Here is a 24,444-nt window from a genome sequence, read left to right as displayed (position 1 = left end):
TTGCATAGATTTTACAAAGATTTCCTTTTTCCTTCATTCTTTGTTTTTGAAATTAGAGAAGGGAAGGTAAAAGGAGGAAAAAAAATTGTTAATTTAAAAAAGAAAAAAAAGAAAATATTAATTTTTAAAAGCTCACAAAAGAAAAGAATTTTTAATTACTTTATCAATATATTATTAAATTAATAGATAACCAGAGTTAATTATACTTCATTTGGATATGAAAGCTTCCAGCCCTCTTCCTCTGCTGTCTCTACAATCAGTGTGAATCACAGTCTCAATGTAAGTGTTCTGTACTAGAAAGTCATCTGCCAATGGAATCAGAGGTCCTTGCGTTTGAATCCTTACATCCTAAGTGACCTTGAGCAACTTCCTTTGACCTCAGATTCTTTTGTGCAAAATTAAGCCTGGGAGGTGGGAGAGGGAGGGGAAATGGAATAGTTATACTTTGAAGCAATCAGACAGCATAATGGTCAGTACCCTAGGCCTGAAGTCAGAAAGACCCAAGTTCAAATTCAGCCTCAAACACTTACTAATTGTGTAATCTTCAAGCAAATCACTTAGTCTCTGACTACCTCATTTTCCTCTCTTGTAAAATAGCAACTAATTCACAAAGTTGTTGCAAGGATCAAATTATATATTTATAGAACCCATAGAATACTACCTAGAATATTTTTGCTCTTGCTGTTTAGTTGTTTTTTTTTTAGTTGTTGTTTTTTTTTTTTGCAAGGCAACGGAGTTAAGTGGCTTGCCCAAGGCCACATGGCTAGGTAATTATTAAGCGTCTGAGACCGTATTTGAACCCAGGTACTCCTGACTCCAAGGCTGGTGCTTTATCCACTACTCCACCTAGCCGCCCCTCAGTTGTTTTTCAGTTGTTCACTCTACATGACCCCATTGGAGTTTTCTTGGTAAAGGTATTTTGCCATTTCCTCTCCAGTTCATTTGACAAATGATGAAACTAAGGCAAACAATGTCAAATAATTTGCCCAGGGTCACATGGCTAGAAGAAGTTTGAGGCCAAATTTGAACTCTGGAAGATGAGTGTTCCTGACTTCAGGTCCAGAACTTGATCCATTGGGCCACCTAGCTGCCCTTGACTGGCATATAGTAGATGGTTAATAAATACTTACTCCCTTCCTTTTTGACACCCTCCCCCTTCCAACTCCAGACTTAGGATGCATGAACTACCTTTTTCTCTTCACCTCTCTAATATATATCATGCTTTGTTTAAAACTCTGGACTGCTCTGAGCCAACAGTTAGCATTCCATCAGCTCTGAGGCATGAACCTATGATTCTAATTATCCCACCTTTGAATTATTAAAAGATGCCCCCCCAGTATTCCCTTCCTCAAAAAGGCACATTAAGTTTTCTTTTAAAATAGATTATTATATAGGAGACCAAGTTCAGTATAAAAGTTCAGTATAAAAGAATATTAATTGCCCAAGTAAAAACAAACTGAGGCAAAAACGTGTTTCGAGAAAAACAGAGGCAAAAAATGTGTTTCTAGAGTGACCCCTCACTAGCCAGTTTTCCCATCTTCATTTGTTTATTAAATTACAGAAACTAGAGAAGGATGACAATGGTAACTCGCAGACTCCAAATTGATAAAACTCGGTGTAAGATATAGAATAATATCATGCAATGGGGTGAAAAAAAATTACATATAATTTGCTAAGAGATCAAGATCCATAAGTGGAAAACAAAAACAATATTTGGAAAATGGATCTTTCAGAGGGAAAAATAATCAGACCAACTAACAGATGCAAATGAACTCAGCTGGGACTTGATTAATGCACTAACTAAGAATTCAAAAGTTTTGATGGGTGAAATATTTGTGAAGGAACTGTACTGAATGATCACTGACACAAAATATCAGCTGGAGTATCTCCTCTCTGTCCCCAGTGAGTAAAAACAAATAAATGAAAATGAACTGAATTAAAGCCAGTCATGAAAATTCACACACCACCAGATCCAACTGGGAAAAAAAGAAGGTGTTTGCCTTAAAAGGTTGTAGCAACACCCTAAGAGGTCTGTGCTCAGCATATCCCTTCTCCAACCATGCTTTCCTCTACTTGGAGAGACTCTGGCAAATTCCAGTAATAAACTCACAAAAGCCATGAATTGTCTCAGTCAGAAACAGTTACTTAGTTACTGATGTGTGAAAAAAGGCCAAACATTTTAAGAACCACAAACCAGCAAGAAAAAAAAAAACGCAAGAAAGTAATGTCCCATCATTGCATATTCTGGCCAATTTAAACATCTGCATGTACTCAAGGGAACTACATGGGAAATGTTTTGCAAATGAAACAAGGTGCAAGAAATGATATTTTGTTGTCTGAGGTGGAGAGATTGTGAGGATCACAAACTTAGAACTGGGAGGACTGTGGACAAAATGGAGACTTAGAAAGGTTAGGTGATTTTCTCAGGGTGGCATAGATAGTAAGTGAGCAAAATTTGAACCCAGGTCTTTCCATGAAAGTACAGTGTTCAATTAACAAGGATACACTGGGCAGAAAAGCCAAGCAGTTCTTATCAAACCTCAAAAGACACGAGAGGAGATAGGAAGTGGCGGGGGGAGACTTCATCTTCCTTTGACTATACCATCCTAACTTCAGTAATAGCTCATATTTTGAGTTTCACAAAGTACTTTCTTCTCAGAAGCCCAAAAAGAGATAAGCAACACAAGTAGCCTTTTCTCTAATGTCTATGCATGCAAAGAAAAAGAGGAAGTACAAGACTATCAACTGACAGTAAAATAAGAAGATGCCATTAATATTCTGTTGCAAAACACAATATGAGGAAAAGTGTACTGCTTCAGGATAAACACTCATACATTTTCATCAGGTCCACAAAGGTCTTAAAATGATCATAAGATCTTTTGAGCCATATCCTAAGACCTGACATAGAAATATTCAGTGATCTATTTGATTCAAACTAATGTCAATTTAGGTTGACTTTAGTCATCATTATTATTGTTCTTATTGTTTTTAATCACTGTCACTGAAAATTCTTAGCCCTTTCTCTGCTGAATCTAAGAACTTCACAGATGTGACCTAATGACTCTATAAGAGAGCCAAAAATGAGCTCCCATAAATTTAACTCCTTCAGAAATCTGGGGCAGCAAAAAAGTAACACCTTAGAGGTTTTAAAAAACTTGCTTTTTTTTTTTTGCTATTCATGAGTTCCAATTTAGGAAGGAGTAAAGTGGGTGGGGAAATGACATTCAAAGAAGGACAAGGAAATATTTACAAAGACTGCTGCACTCTCATCTCTATTTCCCTGAGATCTACAAATTGCCACAAATTTGCCAGTAAATCATTGATGGTTAATGTGACTATGACTGACGGAAAACCCCCCCAATAAAACTCTGGCCAGTCGGCCTGGGTTAAGTGTTAAGCTGGCATGTCTTCAAGGTATAAAAAGGACCACATTAACACAAATTCTGTTCTCCCAGTATGTTAATTTTTTTTTTTTCCTCTGCAGCAAATTCTAAAAGGAAAGCTAATGCAAAATTGCCTGTATGGTAGATGAGATCACTGGACAAAGAAAAATCACTAATCCCCATTTTCTATAAAGCCATTCATTGAAAAGGAGACCAACAGTCAAGAATTGTCTCCACATTCTGCAATCAACTGGACTCATACATACAGAGCATTTTAAGTCACAATGCTTAATTTATTTTTTTAATTGAGATATGTCTTGGTGGCATCTTAGTGTAATAGGAGCTGCCTCCCAGTTTTAAGGGTTTCAAATGGCGATTTGCTTTTCTATTTTATTGGAGTTAGGAGGATCTGAGTTCAAATCCATCCTTAATAATCGCCCAGCTATGTGACCTTGAGCAAGTCACTTAACCCCATTGCCTTAAATAAAAAAATTTTAAAATAAAGTATATGATTGTGTGTGTGTGTGTGTGTGTGTGTGTGTGTGTGTGTGTGTGTGTGTGTTGACTGAAGAATTCTAATGAGTTTTCAGTTACAGTAGCTAGAGAATTAACTCATTTCATGTCTGGGCACTTCACCTCAGAGTTTTTCCAATGATTAACTGGATCTTCAGCAGACAAAGACTAACTTGATCTGGATACGACTAGGCTGAGAATTTACATTTTGGTTCTGCCACAGAGAGTGATCTAACATGGTGTGAGCTGCTTTTCCTCTCTATATCTGGTTTTTCCTATTCTGTAAAGTAAGGGAATGAGGCTAGATGATTTCTAAGGTTTTAAAAGTACAAGATTCATTTGATAAATGATTTTGTTGAAGTGAGATAGAAGGACGCTGGGGGAATAAACAGTTTCCAAAATATATCTTCAGCTTAAGGACATTTGTTTGGCACTGAAGTCAGGTAGAGGTAATGTTTTAGAGGCAGCAGATTGGAAGAATCATCTGTTCCAAGAAAGAATGTTCTAGTAGGTCCTTGATATCTTTAAAATGAAGTATTTCATTTGGTGAGTACAAAAACGGCCTAAGTCAAGTTTTCACAGAAACATGGAATCTAAAAACAGCCAACACCAAGGTCAGCCTATACCTAACCAAGAATGCCTTTAACAACCTAACAAGTAATGGGCTTTTACCTCTACTTGAAGACTCCCAATGAAGCGAAATTCTTTCCCACCCAAGGCAACTTATACCACTTTTCCTCAGTTCTAATTTTTAAGTTTTTTTCCTTCTGATACTAGCCTAAATCTGCTGCTTTACAACTTCTACTCAATTATTCTTGGAATAAACCCCCAAAGTCTTTAATGCATTAGCTCTATCAAGATTTAAATATATCTATCACATCATCGTATATGTCCTCATTTCCAGGCTAATAATCCCCATATCCTTCAACTACTGCTGAAATAGCATGTTTCCTTGCCCTCCTGGTCACCATCTTCTGACCAAACTCCAATCTTTCTAGGTTTTTTCCTAAAATATGATGTCCAGAACAGTACACTATACTCCTGATCCCAATTAATTTGCATGTGACCAGGGAAGAATGTAGCCTATTATTACCTACCTTGTTCTTGACTCTGCCTTCAAGGCAACCTAGCATAGCTCTGTCATTATTGGCTACCATATTATAATGTATACTAATAGTGAGCTTGCAATTCACATCTAACATCTTTTTCAGTTAATTGATACTAAGCCTCATTTTCATTTCTTTGGATTTCTAAAGTTGATTTTTAGAACCTACAGATAGCACTTTATTATTTTGAAATTTCAGCTAATTCAAATAAACCATCATTCTACCCTGTCACTAATTTTTGGTAGGAAATACCCTCAGGGTTTTTGGTCCAAACAGAAATAATTGCTATTTACACTCACTCTGAGCCAATAAAACCAAAACATTTGCAGATGACACAAAACTATGAGAGATTATTGCTAACACACTCACACTCATGAAAAATCAAGACCAACATAGGCTTGGGTTGGGATTTATTATTGGTCAATCCGAGAGACCCAGAATGATTTGGTTTTAAGGCATATTCAAATAGCTCCATTTGAATTTCAATTGGCCTAATTTCAAAGCCTGGTTTTTCCAGAACTCTATTTCAAGAAATCCACTTTTTCTTTGAGCAAAGCACTCACATATAAGTGCATGATTCTCCTTGTAGACAGAGAAAGGAAGGAGGAAGAAAGAAGGAAGGAAGGAAGGAAGGAAGGAAGGAAGGAAGGAAGGAAGGAAGGAAGGAAGGAAGGAAGGAAGGAAGGAAGGAAGGAAGGAAAGGGAAGGGAAGGGAAGGGAGGGAGGACTGGACTGGAACTGGTCAGTTGGGTTCCCAGTGGGGCAGTTACTACTACTCACTAATTATTTGTCCTTCATTCTCAAAGATCAATGATATCAGAAAGGTGATGTCTTGACTTGCAAGTGAATTGGATTTGAATGAAGCAGGGCTATGGATAGTCACCAGCCTCACTCTCTTCTCCAGAGTCAGCTGGGTCCATTTGCAAGATACAGGTCAGGATGATTGGAGATGACCCCAGAGGCAGTGGGAGATCTTGACTGTTTTAAGCTAAGGTCTTTTCTAGGTCTTAGTTTGTCTGAGACAATGTCAATTTAATGATTAAGGCTAGGTAAGAAATGAAGCAAAAGATGGTTTCTTATCTACTCAAAAAAGAAAAATCAATTTGGGAGGGGAAGATACTCAAGATTTCTGGTCAAAACAGAATCAATTGCTATTTATATTCATTCTGAGACAACAAAACCCAAACAATAATCAACAGTCTTGGTAAAAGGTAAGTAAAAGAGATTGTGTTTTGCCTAATTTCTTAGCTAGCCTTAACCACTGAATGGACATTACCTCAGACAAATTGACATAACCTGAAAAAGACCTTAGCTTAAAAAAGGCCAGTCTCCCAGTGTATCTGGGGCCATCTCCAGTAGAGCTGATCTATGTTTTGCTACTTGACCCAGATGGTTGTGAAAGAGAGTGAGATTGGTGAATTTGCACAGCCCTGCCTCACTTAAATCCAATTCACTTTAAGTCAAGATATCACCTTCCACATGCCCCTGGTCTTCTTTGAGAATGAAGTACAAACAAAAGCCATAACAACTTTTAGTATCCAGACTATCATTGAGTGTGTTAGCAATAATCTTTCATAGTTTTGTGTTATCTGCAAATTTGACAAGTCATCTATGACTTTTTCCAAGTTATTTACTGAAAAATGTTCAACAGTTCAAGGCCAGGTATATATCCTTTGGGCATTTCATGAGGTGTCCTCCTAAGGTGATCTTGAACTATTGATAACTATTCTTTTTATTTTAGGTTTTTGCAAGGCAAATGGGGTTAAGTGGCTTGCCCAAGGTCACACAGCTAGGTAATTATTAAGTGTCTGAGGTCTGATTTGAACTCAGGTACTCCTGAATCCAGGACCGGTCTGTGCCACCTAGCTGCCCCTTATTGATAACTATTCTTTGGGGTTCCAAGTTCACCTATTTTATTATTTTATCCATAAGCATAGAATGCAAAAATGTGTTACTGATTTGAGCTGCTTCTGAGTCCAGGTCTGTCTCTTTTGCTTGTTTAGTTAAGTATCTTGCCTATTTGTATACAATAAAATGAAAGAGAGACATTAAGTTTGCTCATAGAGAAATGCCACTCATATTACTCTTGATATACTTTTTCAGAAGGCATACTGGTAGAACGTAAATCTAGTCTAACCCAACAAAGAACACAACAAAACAAAAAAAATAAACACCAAAATTTTATGGAACTTTTTCCCTTTCTTGAATTGACAGGCATTTAATTAACTGTCCATCTCCACAGAGCAGAATAATTAAATAGCATTTGTTATGGGTTCTGTTTGCATTAAGTCAGACAACCTGGTATTCAGCCTAAAAAAAGACATATTGAGGAAACATTCTGAATAAAGGGAGTATTTACTGTATTTTTCTATGAAATGTCATTTTGTATTTCAGAAACTAATCCTCCATTTGTATGTACTAGATGCACATTACTTAGAGCAGTTCTTAATTTGATGTTTTAAAACATTTTGATAAATATTTCAATTCAGTTGGTTTCCCTTAGAATCCTTTGTGTTTTACTTCATACATTTAAAAACATCATTCTTAGAAGAGGTCCTTAGACTTTGCCAGGCTGCCAAATGTGTCCAAAATAACAAAAAAGGTTAATAATCCAAGTCTTATAATTCCAAAAGACTTGTGATGGAAAATATCATACACATCCAGAGAAAGAACTATAGATTCCAAATGCAGACCAAAGTCCACTATTTTCAATTTTTTAAAATTTGTTTTATGTTTTGTGTTTTTTTTCTCTCTTATGGCTTTTTCACTTGGGGTCTGATTCTTCTTTCACAACATGACTAATATGGAAATATGCTTAACATAAAACCTATATGAGATTACTCATTGTCAAGGGGAAGGGATGGGAAGGCAGGGAGTGAGAAAAATGTGGAGCTCAAAATCTTGCAAAAAATGAAGGTTGAAAACTATTTTTACATACAATTAGAAAAAAACAAAAAAGTCACATAAGAATAAAATAAAATAAAATGACTTGTGAAATGGAAAAAAAGAAGAAGAAAAGAAAAATCCGAGTTGGCTCTCTGTAATGGCATTCCTACTAGAGCTACCACATCTGGGAGGGTCTGCCAGTTTCCTTCCAGATGCTTCCATTGTGTTTGGTTTCCTGTTTCTGTTCACACTCGACCCCACAGATCACCCTTTGAAACTCTCTCTGTAGGAGAGAATGTACTTTTCTTAGGACTATTGCCCAGAGATAACTTAGTGGGAAACAAAAGTCACTAACTCATCTGTTCTTGCCTAGTTCACCAGGGCTAACAATGGGAAATGACATTTTTTACTGGCTAAAGTCTATAGTTACTTCATAAACTGGAAAATGAAAGTCAGAAGGATGAGTCATTTCTACTGTCATTTTCTCAGATAGCCATATCCTGATTATTCTAGTTCATCAGCCACAGCTGTTTTACATACTGAAAAGCTTAGTTGGGTTTAAGATCTCAAACAACAATCAAAATGGAAGGACTGGAGTTAACAAAGACAGGATAATGTAATTCATTCAAAAGCCCAGAATCAAAAATCCTAAGCTAAATAATGAAATTTAAGAGTGTTTTAAAAACCAGACATTATCAATCATAACCTTCAACTGACCATAATAATATTATGATGACAAAGAATATTATTAATACCTGGAATACTTTCCCTTCTGCTGCCTGGTTTCCTTTAAGTTTAAACCACTATGGGAAAGCTTTTCTGATCTCCCTTGTTTCTAATATTTTCCCTTTGTTGATTATTTCCAATTTATCCTGGATATAGCTTGTTGGTGATGTTTGCATCTTTTCCCCATTAAAGTGTGAGTGCTTTGAAAACAGGGACTGCCTTTTACTTTTTTGTATCCTCAATGCTTAACACAGATCTTGAATCATATTAGGAGCTTACTAAATGTTTATTGACTGACTGACATTGTATGCCATATGTATTTTCATCTCCCACATCAATCTTATTTAGGCTGCTTTTATCCTTATCCTTCAGTCTCACCATCCAGATGTTTCAATCTCACCAGTTTTATTTTTAACTGGAACCCATGTAATCAATCTGAAACAGAAATTCTCAAACTCTCTTCAGAATTTTGTTCCCAAAGCATCTATGGTGAAACATGACCAAGATGAATAATATAGCTAAAAATAAAAATAAAAAATAACATGCACAACAAAAATTTTAACTAAATATGATTCTTCTTCTTTTGTGCCTTCTCACATCACTGACAGCAGCTAGTTAATTCAGAAGGATTTAATTCTCCTTTTGTCATAGGAAAAAAGATTTCTAGATGTTAGTAGTTGATATATTATGTGTTAGATCACTGTTCCTACAGAGATGTTATAATCACTGATGATGGTGACACCATTTCTGGAATCTGACTCCTTTCTCCCTTCCTTCTCCTCCTCCTACTATCTTACCTGGTAGGCGGCTTGTCTCATGAACTGCTTAGCAGGTTGTTTCCAAATAGCAGGCACTGTGATGACCCATCTGACATCAGAATTTTCAAACTCAGAACCTGCTTGATCACTCAGCTCCTAAATCAAAAGGAATTATTAATATAAAAGGGAACAGAAGTCATCTCTTAAGAATATTTTTCCTTTGAGTACTATAATTATAGCTTTCTTGTCATGTGAACTCATCTTGTGCTTGTTTCATATTTTTGTTAATCTGTTTTTCTCAAAGAAGACCATAACATCAGGGAGGTGATACCATGACATGCATGTGTATTGGATTTGGGTGAAGGGCTACTTCATAAAGTCATCAGCCTCCTTTCATCCTACAAAGCCATCTGATCAGGTTCAGTGGCCAGATATGTATCAGGATGACTAGAAATGGTCATTGTTTTATTATTAATATTAGCACCAAAAGTTGATGATGAGATTTTATTTTATTTTTGGTAGCATAAGACTCAGTAAGATTGAAATTCATGACATTCAATAATGTGCCAATAAAGTTTCCTGACAAAAAAAGGAGAAAGATGGGAGGAGTCAAAGAGAAAATAGACTGCTCTAGATTCCTTCCCAGCATGTCCCAGGTACCGACTCCCACATCACATCTATTCTGATCTCCATCTTAATACTACTTTCTCCCTCTTTCTTGCATATTTTCCCAATAGAATGCAATCTTCATGACACTAAGAACATTACGGTTTTATCTTCTTGTCTCTAGAGTTTAGCACAGTGCCTTGAATGTGTTTGTGTTCACTGAACTGAACTTTAGATTAAGATTAAGATAATAAAGCTGATCTAGCCAACCATTTGTGTGATTGATGGAGTTCCAAAAGCATCCACCATTTTGATAAAAATCCTTATACACAAGTCATGCTGAGCATTTTCATCAGAAGCTATGGCTGTAAGGGTTCTTGGACATATTTTGTTGCCATGGGGGTAGATAGATTGACCTTAAATCCAAACATGTATTAACATATTTTCATTTAAGTTTGTGGTTGACTTCTAGTTCCTATAAAGTATACTTCAAATGATTAATGAGCTGGCAAATATTGATTTTCCTGACAAGTATCTTAAATTACCCACTAGTTTGAATAGCAATCTTGTGCTTGATCCACTCAACTAATTTACTTGTCAAGCCTGGCATTTGCCATTTCTTCCCCCCTAAAAAACATTTTGGATATATCTCCAGTGGGCCAATATTCAACTGTAGTTAAGTTCTTCATTTTGTAAAATTTTCCTTTTTTAAAGACGGCTTTGTGTTTAGAAATCAGGTGAAATATGTGACATATTTTAAGAACAGATTCAAGAAAAATGTTATTACCTTATGTGCTATATAAAACTTTAGTTAAACAGGAAGAGTTCATGGTCATGAAGGACAGTTTTTCTCAAGTTTCAAGGAAAGCTGTTTAGAAACACCTTTGTTATGTTATTTGTTTATTTATATGTATTATTATTATTACATATGTATGTATTATATTATTTATGTGGTATACAATTTGGAAAAAATCTTGATTGAGCACTTATGAGGCTTATTATCAAATTACCACCATAATTTTGGTCATAATTTTCTACATAGAAAATATAAATGTCCTATATAACTTTTTAAAAAAATATTTTGATTGTGTTTATTCTATGTAGACATTGTAAATGCTGACCCAAGACTGTGTTGGTTACTATTCAATCATCCTCTGAGCTAATGAATACCTTTGTTTCTAAAAGTTCAGTGATGCAAAACATTAGTTTATCCCCTTGTTGTTCAGTTAGCTTCTCTGGGCTTAAATTTCCTTAACTCTAAAATGGCACAGATAGGCTAAATAATACCTGATGTCTCTGCCTCTTCCAACTCTCTAGATCCCATGACCCTATGAATAATACGAATTTTCAGACAAACTAGATTGTTTCTCTAAATATGCCATATGCTTTCTCACCTTCATATTTTTTGCTCATGTTATTCCTTCTGTCCAGCATTGCGACATGTTCTCTATTCTAATGGTACCCATCCTTCAAGGTCCAGTTCAAATAACCAGTCTTCAATGATCAATCCACTTAGGGATGATAAAACCCTTATGAATTTTTTGAATTACTGTTATTTGTATGTGTGCCTTAACTCTTCTACTAGATCATAAGTTGCTTAAAGGAGGAAAATGTCTGATTTATTTTAATATTCCTGCATAACTTTTAGTATAAGGTACATAGAAGGTACCCCACAAATGTTTCTTGGATTAATGCAATATTTAAAGTGCCCTTCTCTTGTCCCCTTGGTTTCCAAGTCTCCCACCACTCCTTTGTATATCAAAGCAATTCTCTCCTTTAGGATAAATCATCAAAGAATCTGAAATTCATGTACCAATCACTTTCCTCAGTCCTTAGTAGGAAAGAAAGTAGGTAGAGGTAGTTGCATTCCACTTGGAATATTAGCAAAATGATTCACAATGAATATAGCCCTTAATCTTAACACAAGAGAAAACCCTTAGAATTGATTGGAGCATTTTGGCATTCTAAATTGGCATAGAGGTCTTTCAAAAGATGGCATGGTTAATCTCAAGCCCAACTACTTCTAATCTTTAACTTACTGCAGAACAGCATGTACTTTTCTTACACTGTGATAGACTGTACTAGCAGTCAGTACTACCTTCAATGCTTGTTCCTTAAAGTACTGCAAGGCATAAGCAAAGATTTCAAGTGCTTTGATTTTCTTCCCATTTGCTGCTGTCAGATCTGTCTCCATGGTGAGATTCTAGGGGAAAAAAAGGAGTATTATTGAAAGAATGAAGGAAATATCTGCCTTTTGGATCCTGCAAAATTTATCATACTTGATAGAAACCTTTAAATCTAAAGAAAATGAGATAAGGGAATTCAGGATATGTTTTCTTTCCCTCCCTTCTCTCCCAACCCCCATCTTGAAGGAGATCAAAGCTCTATTATTCATCTAAACTATTTCACCCCAAATGAAAATTCTTCAAATTGTGGCTTTGGAGCTTTTAATAGACTTTTCCTGGTGGTTATTGCTGATATGGGTATGCCTCTTCTGATTATTTGTGTACACATCTTTTGAAAGTACAAGATGTTTATAAAGGATTCATGTTTCCATGTTTGCCCCTTTAAAATTCATAATTCTATGACACAAATCCCTGATGGAGGAGTAGGAAGGGGGGGTCTGAGAAAAAGCACCAAAGAAAGCAACTTTTTTTTTAAAAAGGATATCTTGAAGAGTAGCAATAGTGACATTTTAACAACAATTAAAGAAAAAAGATCTACATGATACAGTTATATGCCTTTTAGTTATATGCAATTTTAACATGTGAATACACATGAAATCTTCTCATTTAATATAGCCTGATTCAGCTCTTGGGAAAATTCCAGGGGGTGAGGGGTGGAGACTGGACAGGGAGAACAATAATCCTCAATAGTGCAAATAGGCTATAGCGCCTTCTGTATAGACATGAGATTTCCACTCAAACTGAGTGACAAATTCAGGAACTGAAATAAAAAGCAGTTATTTTAAGGCTTGAAGCTGTGTAATTTGTTGAGAGCTCAGGGGTAAAAAGTAGCATCACTTTCCCTGCCAGAGCACTAGAGCAACAGGAAGCATTATTAAGTCACTGGAAGCTTTGTTGGCATGTAAAAGGTTTTGTATCAAATGATGGGGGTGGACAATGGTCATTAAAAAGTGATGGTGAAATTCCTTGGTGGATAGAAGTGGAGAGAAACAAAAGAAAGCAGAAATCTCACTTAACAAATGAACCAGTTATAGTTGATAAAATCAGTGGGGATTCATGATTGATTCGAGCTTTCTAATTAATGTTTGCCATTCATGTTTGAAAGAGCCTTCAATGACAGGCATCCCACATGGGCTAGAGTGTTGCACATTATACCCCAAGATATGTACACCATCCTAGCATCACCTCCTACGCTGCTGAGCTTCCTGCTCCTTTGAGTCTTTGTGTTTTTAGAACTGCCATTCTCAACTTCAGTTGGAAAGGGAGGGGGATTGAGGCTGAGGCTGCAAAGTCCTCTCACTGACCAAATTCCCTGACACCCAAAGAATCCCCACTTTTCATGAAGAGTGGGGGGGGGCTCTGAAAAATTAGCTAGTTCCATTCCCTCTTTTTAAAATGAAGAAATTGAGGCTCAGAAAGTTGAAGAGACTTATGCAAAGTCACAGATAAGTAATAATTTTGGATTCCACTCAGGACTCTGAAAGCAAATTTAGACTAAATGGTGTATTCTTTCAACTGCTTTATGCTTCTTTCCAAATTCTCACCATTTTGGCAAACACACCTGGAAGTGCTAACAACATTATTTAAGATCAAACACAGACTTTGGTGTTCAGGAGATAGAGGTCATCTATCTGTCATCATTCATTACTCTGCCCAGATCCATTCAACATTATAATTAAGTATCCTATGTTCACCACTTCCACTTTCATTCAAATATTCAAACCGTTCATTGGCTTATCTCACTGCATTTTGGGCCTTCTAGTTTGCAATTTGTTGTCCTATGGAACCCGGTCAATGAATATAATGCATTGCCTATAACCTTTTTTAATCACCCAACATCTTTTCCCACAATAAATTTCTTCTGTTGTATGGAGTACATTTATTTGAAATTCGAGTGAATAAAGATTAAATTGCTCTTTAAGAAAACTGAATTCTTTCTGGATTGAGAACTGCTTGACAAAAACCATAGATCCTCTCCCTCTTTTTTGTTTTCAGTAACTATTAACTATTTCTAGTGCATGGAAAAACTATTATTACTTACACCAGTAGTGTGGAGCTTCATCTTGAATTTTTCCAAGTAAAGCCATTGCTTGGCCTCATTTGGGTCCAGATCATGGTAAAAATCTCTGGCTGCATAGCCAAAGCTATGAAATTTCCTTTCTGGAGTTAATAAGATGGTGGTTGGTGTCTTCTGATTAGATACACCAGGATCTCCACCTTCCCATCGCCTAGAAAATTAAAAAATAAATAAGGAAGAAAATAAAAGAATCTTAGATTGTTATATTAAAAAAAAAAGAAAATTTTATCAACTGAATTCCTCTATTGGCTAAGTTGGGTAAAAATTGAAATAAGTGGAGGTGGTTCCTAAATATTCTGATCTGAGTCTTTGAGAGCAGGGACCATGCTTTTTTATTACAGAAAGAGGAGAAATAGTCCAACTCTCTCATTTTACAAATAGAGAAAGAGAAGACTACAGAAATGAAGTAATTTTCTCGAAATCATACATCTTACTAGCTGTGTGACTTCACAGGTGGCTGAAACTAACAGCAAGACTAAATCTAAAAATCCAAAATTTCTCACTCCCAAGCAAAGGATCTCTAAAGGCTCCCTTTTCTCTTAGGTTTTGTCAGTCTATAACTTCATGATTAAAGTACAATATCAATATCATCAAATGTTCATGATAATGTGCATGTTAATGTAATTTGATGATTGCATCCCCATAAATAGCTCAAAGCATACAAGTAGCTACTCATTAAATGATTGTAAATCAAATGTTTGTCTCTAATATTATTTCAGATGTTTTAACAAACATCCATTTAGTACCTACTAAGGACTGAAGATACTAGATGCTAAAACAAAACAGTCCTGCCCTCAAGGAATTTCCATTCTGCCTATTTCCCAAGCAATATGCTTTCTGTTAGGAACAGTCGGGAACATCAAAGTGAATTTGATAAAAATGACTTAAGGAAACCTTAATGAATAAGGCCACCAATATCTATAGATAAGTATTTAAGTATTTTGTATATCTTTCATACTATAATTTCAGAGCATTAGCATTAGAATTCTGAGACCTCAGAAGTCATTTAATCCAACTCAAACCTGAACAAAAATCTATCTACATAACAGCTTTTTGTTTAGATTTCTAATGAGAGAAATACCCTTCTGAGAGGTCTATACCACTTTAATTCCTGGAAATTTTTTTCTTTCATTGAGTCTAAAATTGCCATTCTGTACTTTTTACATCTTATTACTATTTCTGTCCTTCCAGGCCACACAAAAAAGTTTTCTGTTCTATAGCTATCAAATACTTTAATGTAACTATCACATTCTCTGCAAGACATCTCTCCTCCAGGCTAAATACCCATAGTTTCTTCAAATGATTCCCATGAAGTTTGACAAACATTTGTTGAAATTGAATTGACCCTTTTAAAAAGTGTAATAAACAGATATCACTCTTTGTTATTATGTAGCCGAAGAACACAATTGATTAAGACAATTTTCCATGAATCACTGGGACTAAAAATCGTTTTAGTTTTAGAAGTTGAAGTACTAATACATCATTTAGCTTAGTGTAGAGCTGGTGTGAAAAACTGGATGCATTCGACTGAAACATTATACATCTGTGATGCAATACAAAGTGGTAAGGGAGGTTGTTGGTTTTTCTTATGCTGTTACCATAAATTATTTGGCTTTCTGTATGAAGGCATATGTGTTTCCTCAAATGGAACACTGTTAGGAAACAACCCAGAAAAGGTTCATGGGATATAGTTAAAAGAGCAAAACGTGGAAAAAGGTAAGCTCTTTTCGAACCATTATTGCATTTCTTTCTTATTTGGTGAGGGCCAACTATAAATTAACAACAATCTGCCCCCAAAAGCAATAATGGTTTCTCCCCTATTTTTCCTAAAGCATTTTGTCTGACTCATTTCTTTGACCCATAACCTCTTAGCTTTTATTTAACTTATCCCATGCGTGAGATATCCCCATGCAATCAGTAATGTTCACTGAAATCAGGGACTGTCATTTTTAGTATCTACCACTGAATACATAATAAATATTTATTAAATAAGATGTTTGTCAGTGATTTTGTCTTTTGCTCTTCCCTTTGATGTTGTTTTTTTATACATTCACAAACATTTCATCCATTCTCCAGTCATTTTTGCATGAACTGAAGCCAAGAATGGCCAAGAAGATGCTTATGAGGTTTTCTTCCTATAACCACATAATGTTATTTCCCTCTCTCTTAGTGATCTAGAGTTGTTGGTCTATCCTGTTTAAAAAAAAACAAATGCTAAGGGCAATGAGATGTGTAGTAGAGAGAATGCTGGTCCTGGAGTGAGAAGAAACTGAGTTCAAATCTGACCTCAGACACTTAATATTTACTAGCTGTATGATCCTGGGAAAATCACTTAGTCCCATTTCCCCACAAATTCCCCTCCAAAAATAAAAAGGCCAAATACTATCTGGAAAATAAAAATCATTTAATCCAGCTTTAATAGAAACTGACAAGCAGAGCTCTCTCCCCCAACAATAATTTCTGGATTTCTATTCATGTTGTCAATGATAGCAAAACAGACAAAACATTTAGCTAACTTGGCTATGATTTCATAGTTAGCAACAGGCCATCACTTGTTATGATAACCCAGGCTCTCCTTGCAAACAGGATTTTCACTTTTTCATGACAATTATATTAACTGCTATTTATTTGATTCTTTAAAGTACAAAGCAGTTTTTGTGTATTATCTCAGTTAAGCTGACTCGGTGATTTAGTGTGAAGAAAGGAAGGAAATAAGTATTTTATAGAAACAACAATTTTATAGAAACTGAGGCCCAGAGAGATAGCATTTTCCAGGTAACATTTTTTAAAATAATAAAAAGTGTTATTTTCACAGTACAGACTAACAACAGATGACTGGACACCAAGAGATAGTGAGGGAAATAAAATAAATTGTTTGTTCCATCACCTTGGAAAGTGTTATTTTGTCATCTAGAAAACATGCCAATTTACTGAATTGCATTGTTTTATAAGGAAAGAGAATATTAGTCAACATTGGAAAATTCTAGAATTTGAGGTAACATCCTTTTTATTAACATTTCTAAAAGCAAATTTGTGTAGTGGATAGAGATTTAACCTTGGAATAAGGCAGACTGAGTTTCAACAAAACTTGCCTCAGAGAAATACTGGCTGCATGATCTAGAATCTTTCAGTGTTCAAGGAAAATCTCTAAGAGTATATAATTCATCACAGAGAGCACACTGACCTTCACTGACTGGGGAATTTCCTCACTTGGGCAGTCCCTAAACCAATGTAATCACATAGCTAATCCCTATTCTTATAGTTTAGATTTCAGAAAGATATAAAAAGGTTCTCAAAGTCATTTAATCTGTCTAATGGGCATACACCTATAATGCCTAGCACTTTTCATCATCAACATCATCATCATCATCATCAACAATGCCACCACTAACATTTATACAATGAGATGGATACATTTGTATGTGTGTATCTATATCTGTGTCTCTAGATCTTTTATCTCCTGGGCTTAGTACAGTGTCTGACCTATAACAAACAATTAATAAATACTTATTTCTTTCCTTCCTACATACTAAATAATCCCAAAGTTCTTTTTCTCCTTTTTCCTCTCACAGCTGAATTCTGTTTTCAATACTCACAGACTAGGAAGAGATGTGAGGACAGTGATGATTACAAACTAACAGAATTAAAATCTGAACACATTTAATTGATGATAGACTTTTGTTTTTGCTATAAGTCCAAAGTCAATTCACCTTTTCTCCTACTTCCATGAATTTATTTAATATCTCAACTATTTCCCAACTGGCCACAATAAACTGTCTTTTGTTCATGCTTAGGGCCAGTAGAAGTGTCTTTCCAATTACTCTAAGTGACTTGTCATTATCCTGTCACTTTTGAAAGGTGTGACAAGGCTACGCCAAAGTTCGTACCTCATGACATGAATGCATTCTGGTTCCTTTGTGAAGCTGTAGGCATAGCCACTAGATGTAGTGCCAAAATCAATAGCAACGACCACGAGAAATGACTGCTCCTCAGAGACGTTTGCATCAGAGTCATTCTGGAAAGAAAGAGAGTGAGAGGCCGCGTGGCTAAGGGATGCTCTTTGCTACATGCTCTGGATTTCTTAAGGATCTATTCTCTGCTAGAAAGCCTGCACATTACAAAGAAAGATCAGGATGGGTCAGCAAAGCATAATTCCCAATGAGTACCCTTACTAGTCCCACACCAGGGGCAGTGACCCAGTCTAATGGATCTTAAGTGTGAGTCAAATATAAAGCTTAAAAAGGGCCACCCAAATAATAGTAAATGAAGATTCTTTGCCAGAGTTAATTAGGAGAACTGGCTTTCTGACTTACTCCAATTAAAAATTCCACTTGAGTATGGTTGATTATTGAAATGTTTGAAACAAGGATTGATTACCAAAAATTTTTAAATTTTCTTTTCTACGCACATTTATTTGTATACACAAACCCTCTTTTACCTACTAAATTCTTATTTTAATCTAAGGTATTGAAACTATTAATACTTTTCATCTATTCAGTACTTTATAATTCCCAATATGTATATGTGTATACACATCTATTTCTACATGTATATGTGTATGTGTATGTGTGTATATGGATAGTGTGCATTTATATGTAAAATATTAAATAAAGTATATACATGTATGAGTATATACATATATACTAGATACACATATATAAGCATATATTTGTATGCATATACTTGTGATACATGGTATGTGTATTCATTGCATTTGCATTATATGTGTGTGGATAGACAATGTGTGTATTATACGCATGCTTAGATTATACATGTGTGCCTTATACACATGTGCATGTGTGTAAATATACCTATACCGTATATGCTATACATGTATGCAAGTGTAAATATATATATATATATATGTGTGTGTGTGTGTGTGTGTATATATATATATATATATATATATATATTAGCCAAATAGAAACTTTCATGCCAATCTATTGACAGGAATAAAATATATCATACATTGTGTATATACATATATTGTTTCTGTCAGATTGACTGGTATTTTTTCCCTATTTGACAAACCAAGAAGTTAAGGCATGAATTGAGTTGCTGAGGCACTAATGCACTGAATTAATGATAAAGTCAAGACCAACCTCACTGTTTCCCATGATCCAAAGCTTTTAAGAACAACTATAGTGGAAAGAGGAAATGACTGTATGATTAAAATAGATTTTTGTCTAAGTTCTAACTAGTCTAAAACTAGCTATGCAGCCCTGGTGAAAATCTTTTTACTTTTCTGCAATCCAGTTCCTTCTTTGTAAATTTAGACAACTGGATCAGATGATACTTAAATTCCCTTTTAGTTTTGTTCCTAGCATTAAAAAACAGCCTTTTCTCAGGTTTTTAATATAATGAATATCCATGAAAATCTGTCCTTTTTTTTTTTCATCTCTCATATATCTACAAACCTTTAGAGAAAGGGTTTGGTTGTGATTTAATTTGCCTATTATAGCACAAGGTAAAGGGAGAATTCAGAAACAACACAGTATGCTGTTACTCTCATGGAAAACATATTACTAAATATAACCTATTAGCAACATGTTTTGATGGTGATATAATGTCTTTCAAATATTTTTTCCCCAATACATGCCATTAACCACAATTAAAATCACAGCCAAATGAGATGGAATGTTTAACAACCAGCTTTCTAGCTAGAGATCTTTTCTTCAATTGCCCAGGGACATTGCTAAATGTGGAGAGGACTTCATAATTCAATTAGTCCATTTTTTTGCTCACATATTTCACCAATTTCTGTTTTATTTACAGTAAGCAGAACTTATCTTGGAACCAAGAAGACTTGGGTTCAACCTTCTTTACTAAAGCATACTGTGACTCCTTGATCATGGGCAGGTCACAACTTCTTGGTGATCTAGGCAACTGCCTAAGACTATATACTGCAAAAAAGGTGCCAATTTGCCTTGGTAGAGAGAGTTTCTTCACTTCAGAATGCCCTCTGCCATTGAAGCTACAGGTCCAGTGCCTATCTCAATCCTAGTTAACCAAATAAATGTGGATGGGAGAAGCAAAATTGGAAAAATCATATCTGAGGGCTTCAGGTCTACGGCAATAATGATTTTTTTTTTTAAATCAGGCAGTGAGGGATCAGGGATCTTTCAGACACCTAAAAAACATAGGGCACAAATCATTTGCAACATACCATAACCTCTCCCTCCAAAAAAGTAAAAGGGTTAGGTGACTACCTTAAAATTATAAAGTCTTTGAGCAATCCTAGAGTTCAGTTAGTCCTAGCTTCATCTTACAAACAAGGAGACTAAATCCTAGATAAGCAATGGCCCAAGTCATCTCAATATAACTCCAATAACAGTAATTCTGAGAAAGAATGCATTTCTTACCACAATATGGGAAGGAGATAGTGGTGTTATTCCTGTATCTCCCAAACTTCTCGCAGGAGATGAGTATGCTGACATGGGGGCTGTTTCTGAAAAAGATAATTTACCATCTTAAGAAGTGGTATTTACTGTTCCAGAAAACAAGATGGAAGGATTGGTGGCTTACTGTGAAAGTCCATGGCTTGGCTTTCTAAATATAAAGACAAGTTAGAATTTAAACTCATAAAACACTAAAATCTAACCCCTAAAGCATGAATCTCTTATATAGTACAATTGAAAAGTAGTCACCTTAAAGAGGCCTAATAATGGAGAATTTACAAATACCTCTTAAGGCAATTCAGTACATTTTTTGGACAGTCCTAATTTAAAATCTGCCTCAATGTAAAGTTGACCCGATCCACATTCTGCTTCTCTCATGACAAGCAGAAATATAACTCCTCTCCATCTTGAAGCACTTCAGATATTTTAAGACAGTGATCAGATCTACCCATAAGTCTTCTCTTCTCTATAGTAAACATCATTTCTTTTTCAGATCCTTCAGTTTATTCTCTTATGACATGGTTTTGAACCCCTTAACCATTTTGAAGTACTATAGGCTATTATTAGCCTTCCTAAAGTGGAATATGCCTAGAATAGAACATGATACTCTAGACATGATCCAATCAGAATAGGCCTTGAGTTGGATAATGTATTTCTATTAATGGAGCCCAAGATCAAATGAACTTTTTATTTGTTTGCAGTTGTTGGAGACAATCCAAACCCAACTAATAAGAAGATGAGGTTGAATTTGAATTCAGTTCTCATGACTCCAGGGTCAGTACTCTATTCACTACATTACCTAGCTAACCCTCAAATAAGCTTTTAAGTTGCTGTGTTTCATCAGATGTTGTGTCTGGTACATACTAAAACCCCAGGTCTTTCCCACATCAAAAGATGTGAAAGATATCTAGATAAAATTTCCTATTCTGTACTTGTAGAGTTGACTTTTTTGGATACAAATGCAGAACTTCATATTTATCTCTAACTTAATTATTCCATCTTGATAGCTTAATGAACATGATATCAATAAGAGCCCAGAATATTTTTCCTCTATGATGCTATATTTTATATTTAAAACAAACCAAATTCAACATTCTTTTCCTTAAAATAGCCACCAATCTTCTTACAAACATGTTATCATTTTGTTTTGGATTTTAAATAACCCACTCTTTTCATTGTTGATTCAGAATGTGTGCCAAGATCCTTCTAATTCCATCTCAATATTCACTGAAGTGAGGAAGTTGGTTGTGAGCTGCAATTCCTTACAGTAACTCTCTCCCATAGCGTCTTCACTAGCCCTTTTTTATAATCTTGAATTAGCCTAGAAAGGTAATTTGACCCCAAATGGTTAACTCCACCCCCCTCATACATATTTTCTAATGGTTTTTCTGAGATTGAAAAACCCACAGCAGACAGACCCAGCAGGAAGGAAGAATACTTATGCTAATAGTTTAAAATTAGAGTTTGGAAGTTCCCAGGGACACAGGACCATAACAAAAGATACCAGATCAAACAACACTACTTTCAATAGTAAGGCGGCAGCTACCCTCATTTTGACAATTACACAGTAGCAAGTTGCAATTATTCTGCCATTGGTGTTTACTCTAAAACTTTCCCAGAACTCAATTCTTTTTGGTTTTTCTAGGACTCCATACATAAGGAGAATACACATTTCCATGAACAAGGCTGTTTGGGGATATATCCTGCTGGGAAGCTCAAAAAGTGTCATTTGTATCCAAGGAAAGAACACTTTGACAGTGAATAATATGGAGAATGCCCTGGAAGCAAAAGATTATGCCAGCATCTAGGACCCCCCCCCAAAAAAAGCAAAAAACAACAACAAAAACTCCCTTTTGCTAAAGGCCGCATTGGGGTAGGGTGAAGGGAGCAAAACATGTTTTTTCAAATAGGGGAAAATGGGCCATTTGCTAAAAAAACAATTTAGCAAAATACTTCTTGATAAAGGAAAACAAAAGTGTTTGAATAACTAAAGAAACCCCATGTCTGCCTCCAGGAATGCACCCAAATTAATCAGTTTTCCAAATGGATTGAAGAATTTTCCTGCCTCTTTTTAAAATGATCATTTTCTTTAAATTAAGCCTGGAGGGTTCAACAACTCTTCCTGCAGAGTAGATGAGGAAATGAGAGAGAGTAGTGATAAAACAGAGAATGTGAAAAGCATTGATAAGCACATAATAAATCATGAAGAAGGATTGTATTATCTCAAATGGGACATGTTATATCATTATCATTTTACATGTTTTATAGCTTTTTGTCTCATGTAAAGGGACCCATTCCAGTCTTAGATTAGGGCAGGGCTTAAGATCAGATAATGAAGGATAAGAGATAAAGATTAACTTCATAGGAGAGAAGACATTTTCCAATTCTTATTCTAAATGTCTCACTTTGGAAAGCAAACAGCACAGAAAGGTTGATGGAGTGTCCTGGTAGAAAGTTTTCTGACCATTTTCTATAACTAAACTTTCAAACAAAGACCAAAGCTGATTCCCAGTTGGTAAGAAAATGGATCAGAAAAATGCCTAAGCTGACCAGGTACCAACCAGATGGTCCTTACACCTGCTGGGGATGAGAGTGAACACAGCCAAGAAAACCCAAAACCCAGGGAGAAAGATGCCATCCAAATACTCAGTGCATCTCTCAGCCCACCTGCTGCAAGGAAGGATAGAGGTCATTTGTCCAGATTTTCACAGAAGGGTCTAAGAGGAAACCAAGTAACTAATTGCCCAGAAAATTGGGGGTTGGCAATTAGCAAACAAGCTATTATCAGGCTGCAAGCCATCTACCCTACTGTCTGCTTCCTTCTAATTATCTTTTCACTCCACTCTCCACAGAAGGTCATGGCACTGATTGAAAAACAGCATATGCTTTACAAGATGCTGCATGGATATCTTCTTTCCCTAAGGAGAGGTTGTATACTTCTTGAGGGCAGGGACCATGTTCAATACTTTTTTTGTTGCTTTCTTGTCTCACAATGCATAGTTGTTGAGGAGCCATCAGTAAACTTCTGATTGATGGATTGACTAGTCAACCAGGACTAGAATCAGTCAAACTTCATGAAATTCCCTCAATGACAATCAAATCCGAAAGACTTGGGGAAATATCTGGAATGGATTTTTAAAAAAGCATGTCTGCCATTGTTACCCTCATTCCAGGGATGTGGCACATAAATGGAATTTACAGATACTAAATTGACTATATTTGTTGATTTTTGATGGATGATTGATGGATAGAAAACAGAAAATGTATTAAGGTGTGTTGTATGTCTGCATAATATGTAAGTTATGGCTATATATATATATATATATATATATATCTTATTTCATTTGGTCCTTACAACTCTGTGAGTTGAATCATATTAACCAATTAATCAATAAGATTTTATTAAGTACCTTGTCAAGGCATTATGCTAAGGTCTGGGAAACAACTGTATCAAAGTATTCGAGCCCTACTCCCAAGAAGCTTACTTTCATTTTACATATGAAGAAACTGAGGCGTAGAGAGATTTAGTGTCTTGCCCAAGTTGTCAAATCTATGTCAGAGGTAGATCTGAACCCAGGCTTTCCTGTCTTTGGTTTAGCTCTTTTTCATTATGCCATCTGAAAATCCCTAGTAGTGGTATAGTTGAAAGTGGTGAGAAAGATGGAGGTGAGAAAGATGCTCCTGAATATGCAATCTTGCTTTTGATACTTACTAGTTATGTAACTGTGAACAACTGACCTCATAACATCCCTGATTGCCTTTGTTTAGAAAAATCAAATGCGATAATAAATTAGTCAATAAGAAT

The 24,444-nt window shown here is 35.6% G+C and overlaps 1 protein-coding gene across 3 annotated transcripts in view; it reads right to left on the bottom strand.

Moving 5' to 3' along the window:
- HSPA12A (heat shock protein family A (Hsp70) member 12A) overlaps positions 1-24,444 on the bottom strand; it is a 94,104-nt gene that overhangs the window by 20,282 nt on the left and 49,378 nt on the right. For all 3 annotated transcript variants that reach the window (XM_074233573.1, XM_074233571.1, XM_074233572.1), the window contains exons 2-6: positions 20,604-20,689; positions 18,129-18,256; positions 14,206-14,392; positions 12,077-12,181; positions 9,412-9,528 (exon numbers count right to left, since the gene is read on the bottom strand). In XM_074233573.1, the coding sequence (XP_074089674.1) occupies positions 9,412-9,528; positions 12,077-12,181; positions 14,206-14,392; positions 18,129-18,256; positions 20,604-20,689 (623 nt within the window). The remainder of the gene's footprint in view (positions 1-9,411; positions 9,529-12,076; positions 12,182-14,205; positions 14,393-18,128; positions 18,257-20,603; positions 20,690-24,444) is intronic.

Source organism: Macrotis lagotis, chromosome 4, assembly GCF_037893015.1.
Source record: "Macrotis lagotis isolate mMagLag1 chromosome 4, bilby.v1.9.chrom.fasta, whole genome shotgun sequence".
NCBI lineage: Eukaryota > Metazoa > Chordata > Mammalia > Peramelemorphia > Peramelidae > Macrotis > Macrotis lagotis.
The sequence above is the reverse complement of the archived record's forward strand: the minus strand, read 5'-3'. Positions and strand labels throughout refer to the sequence as shown.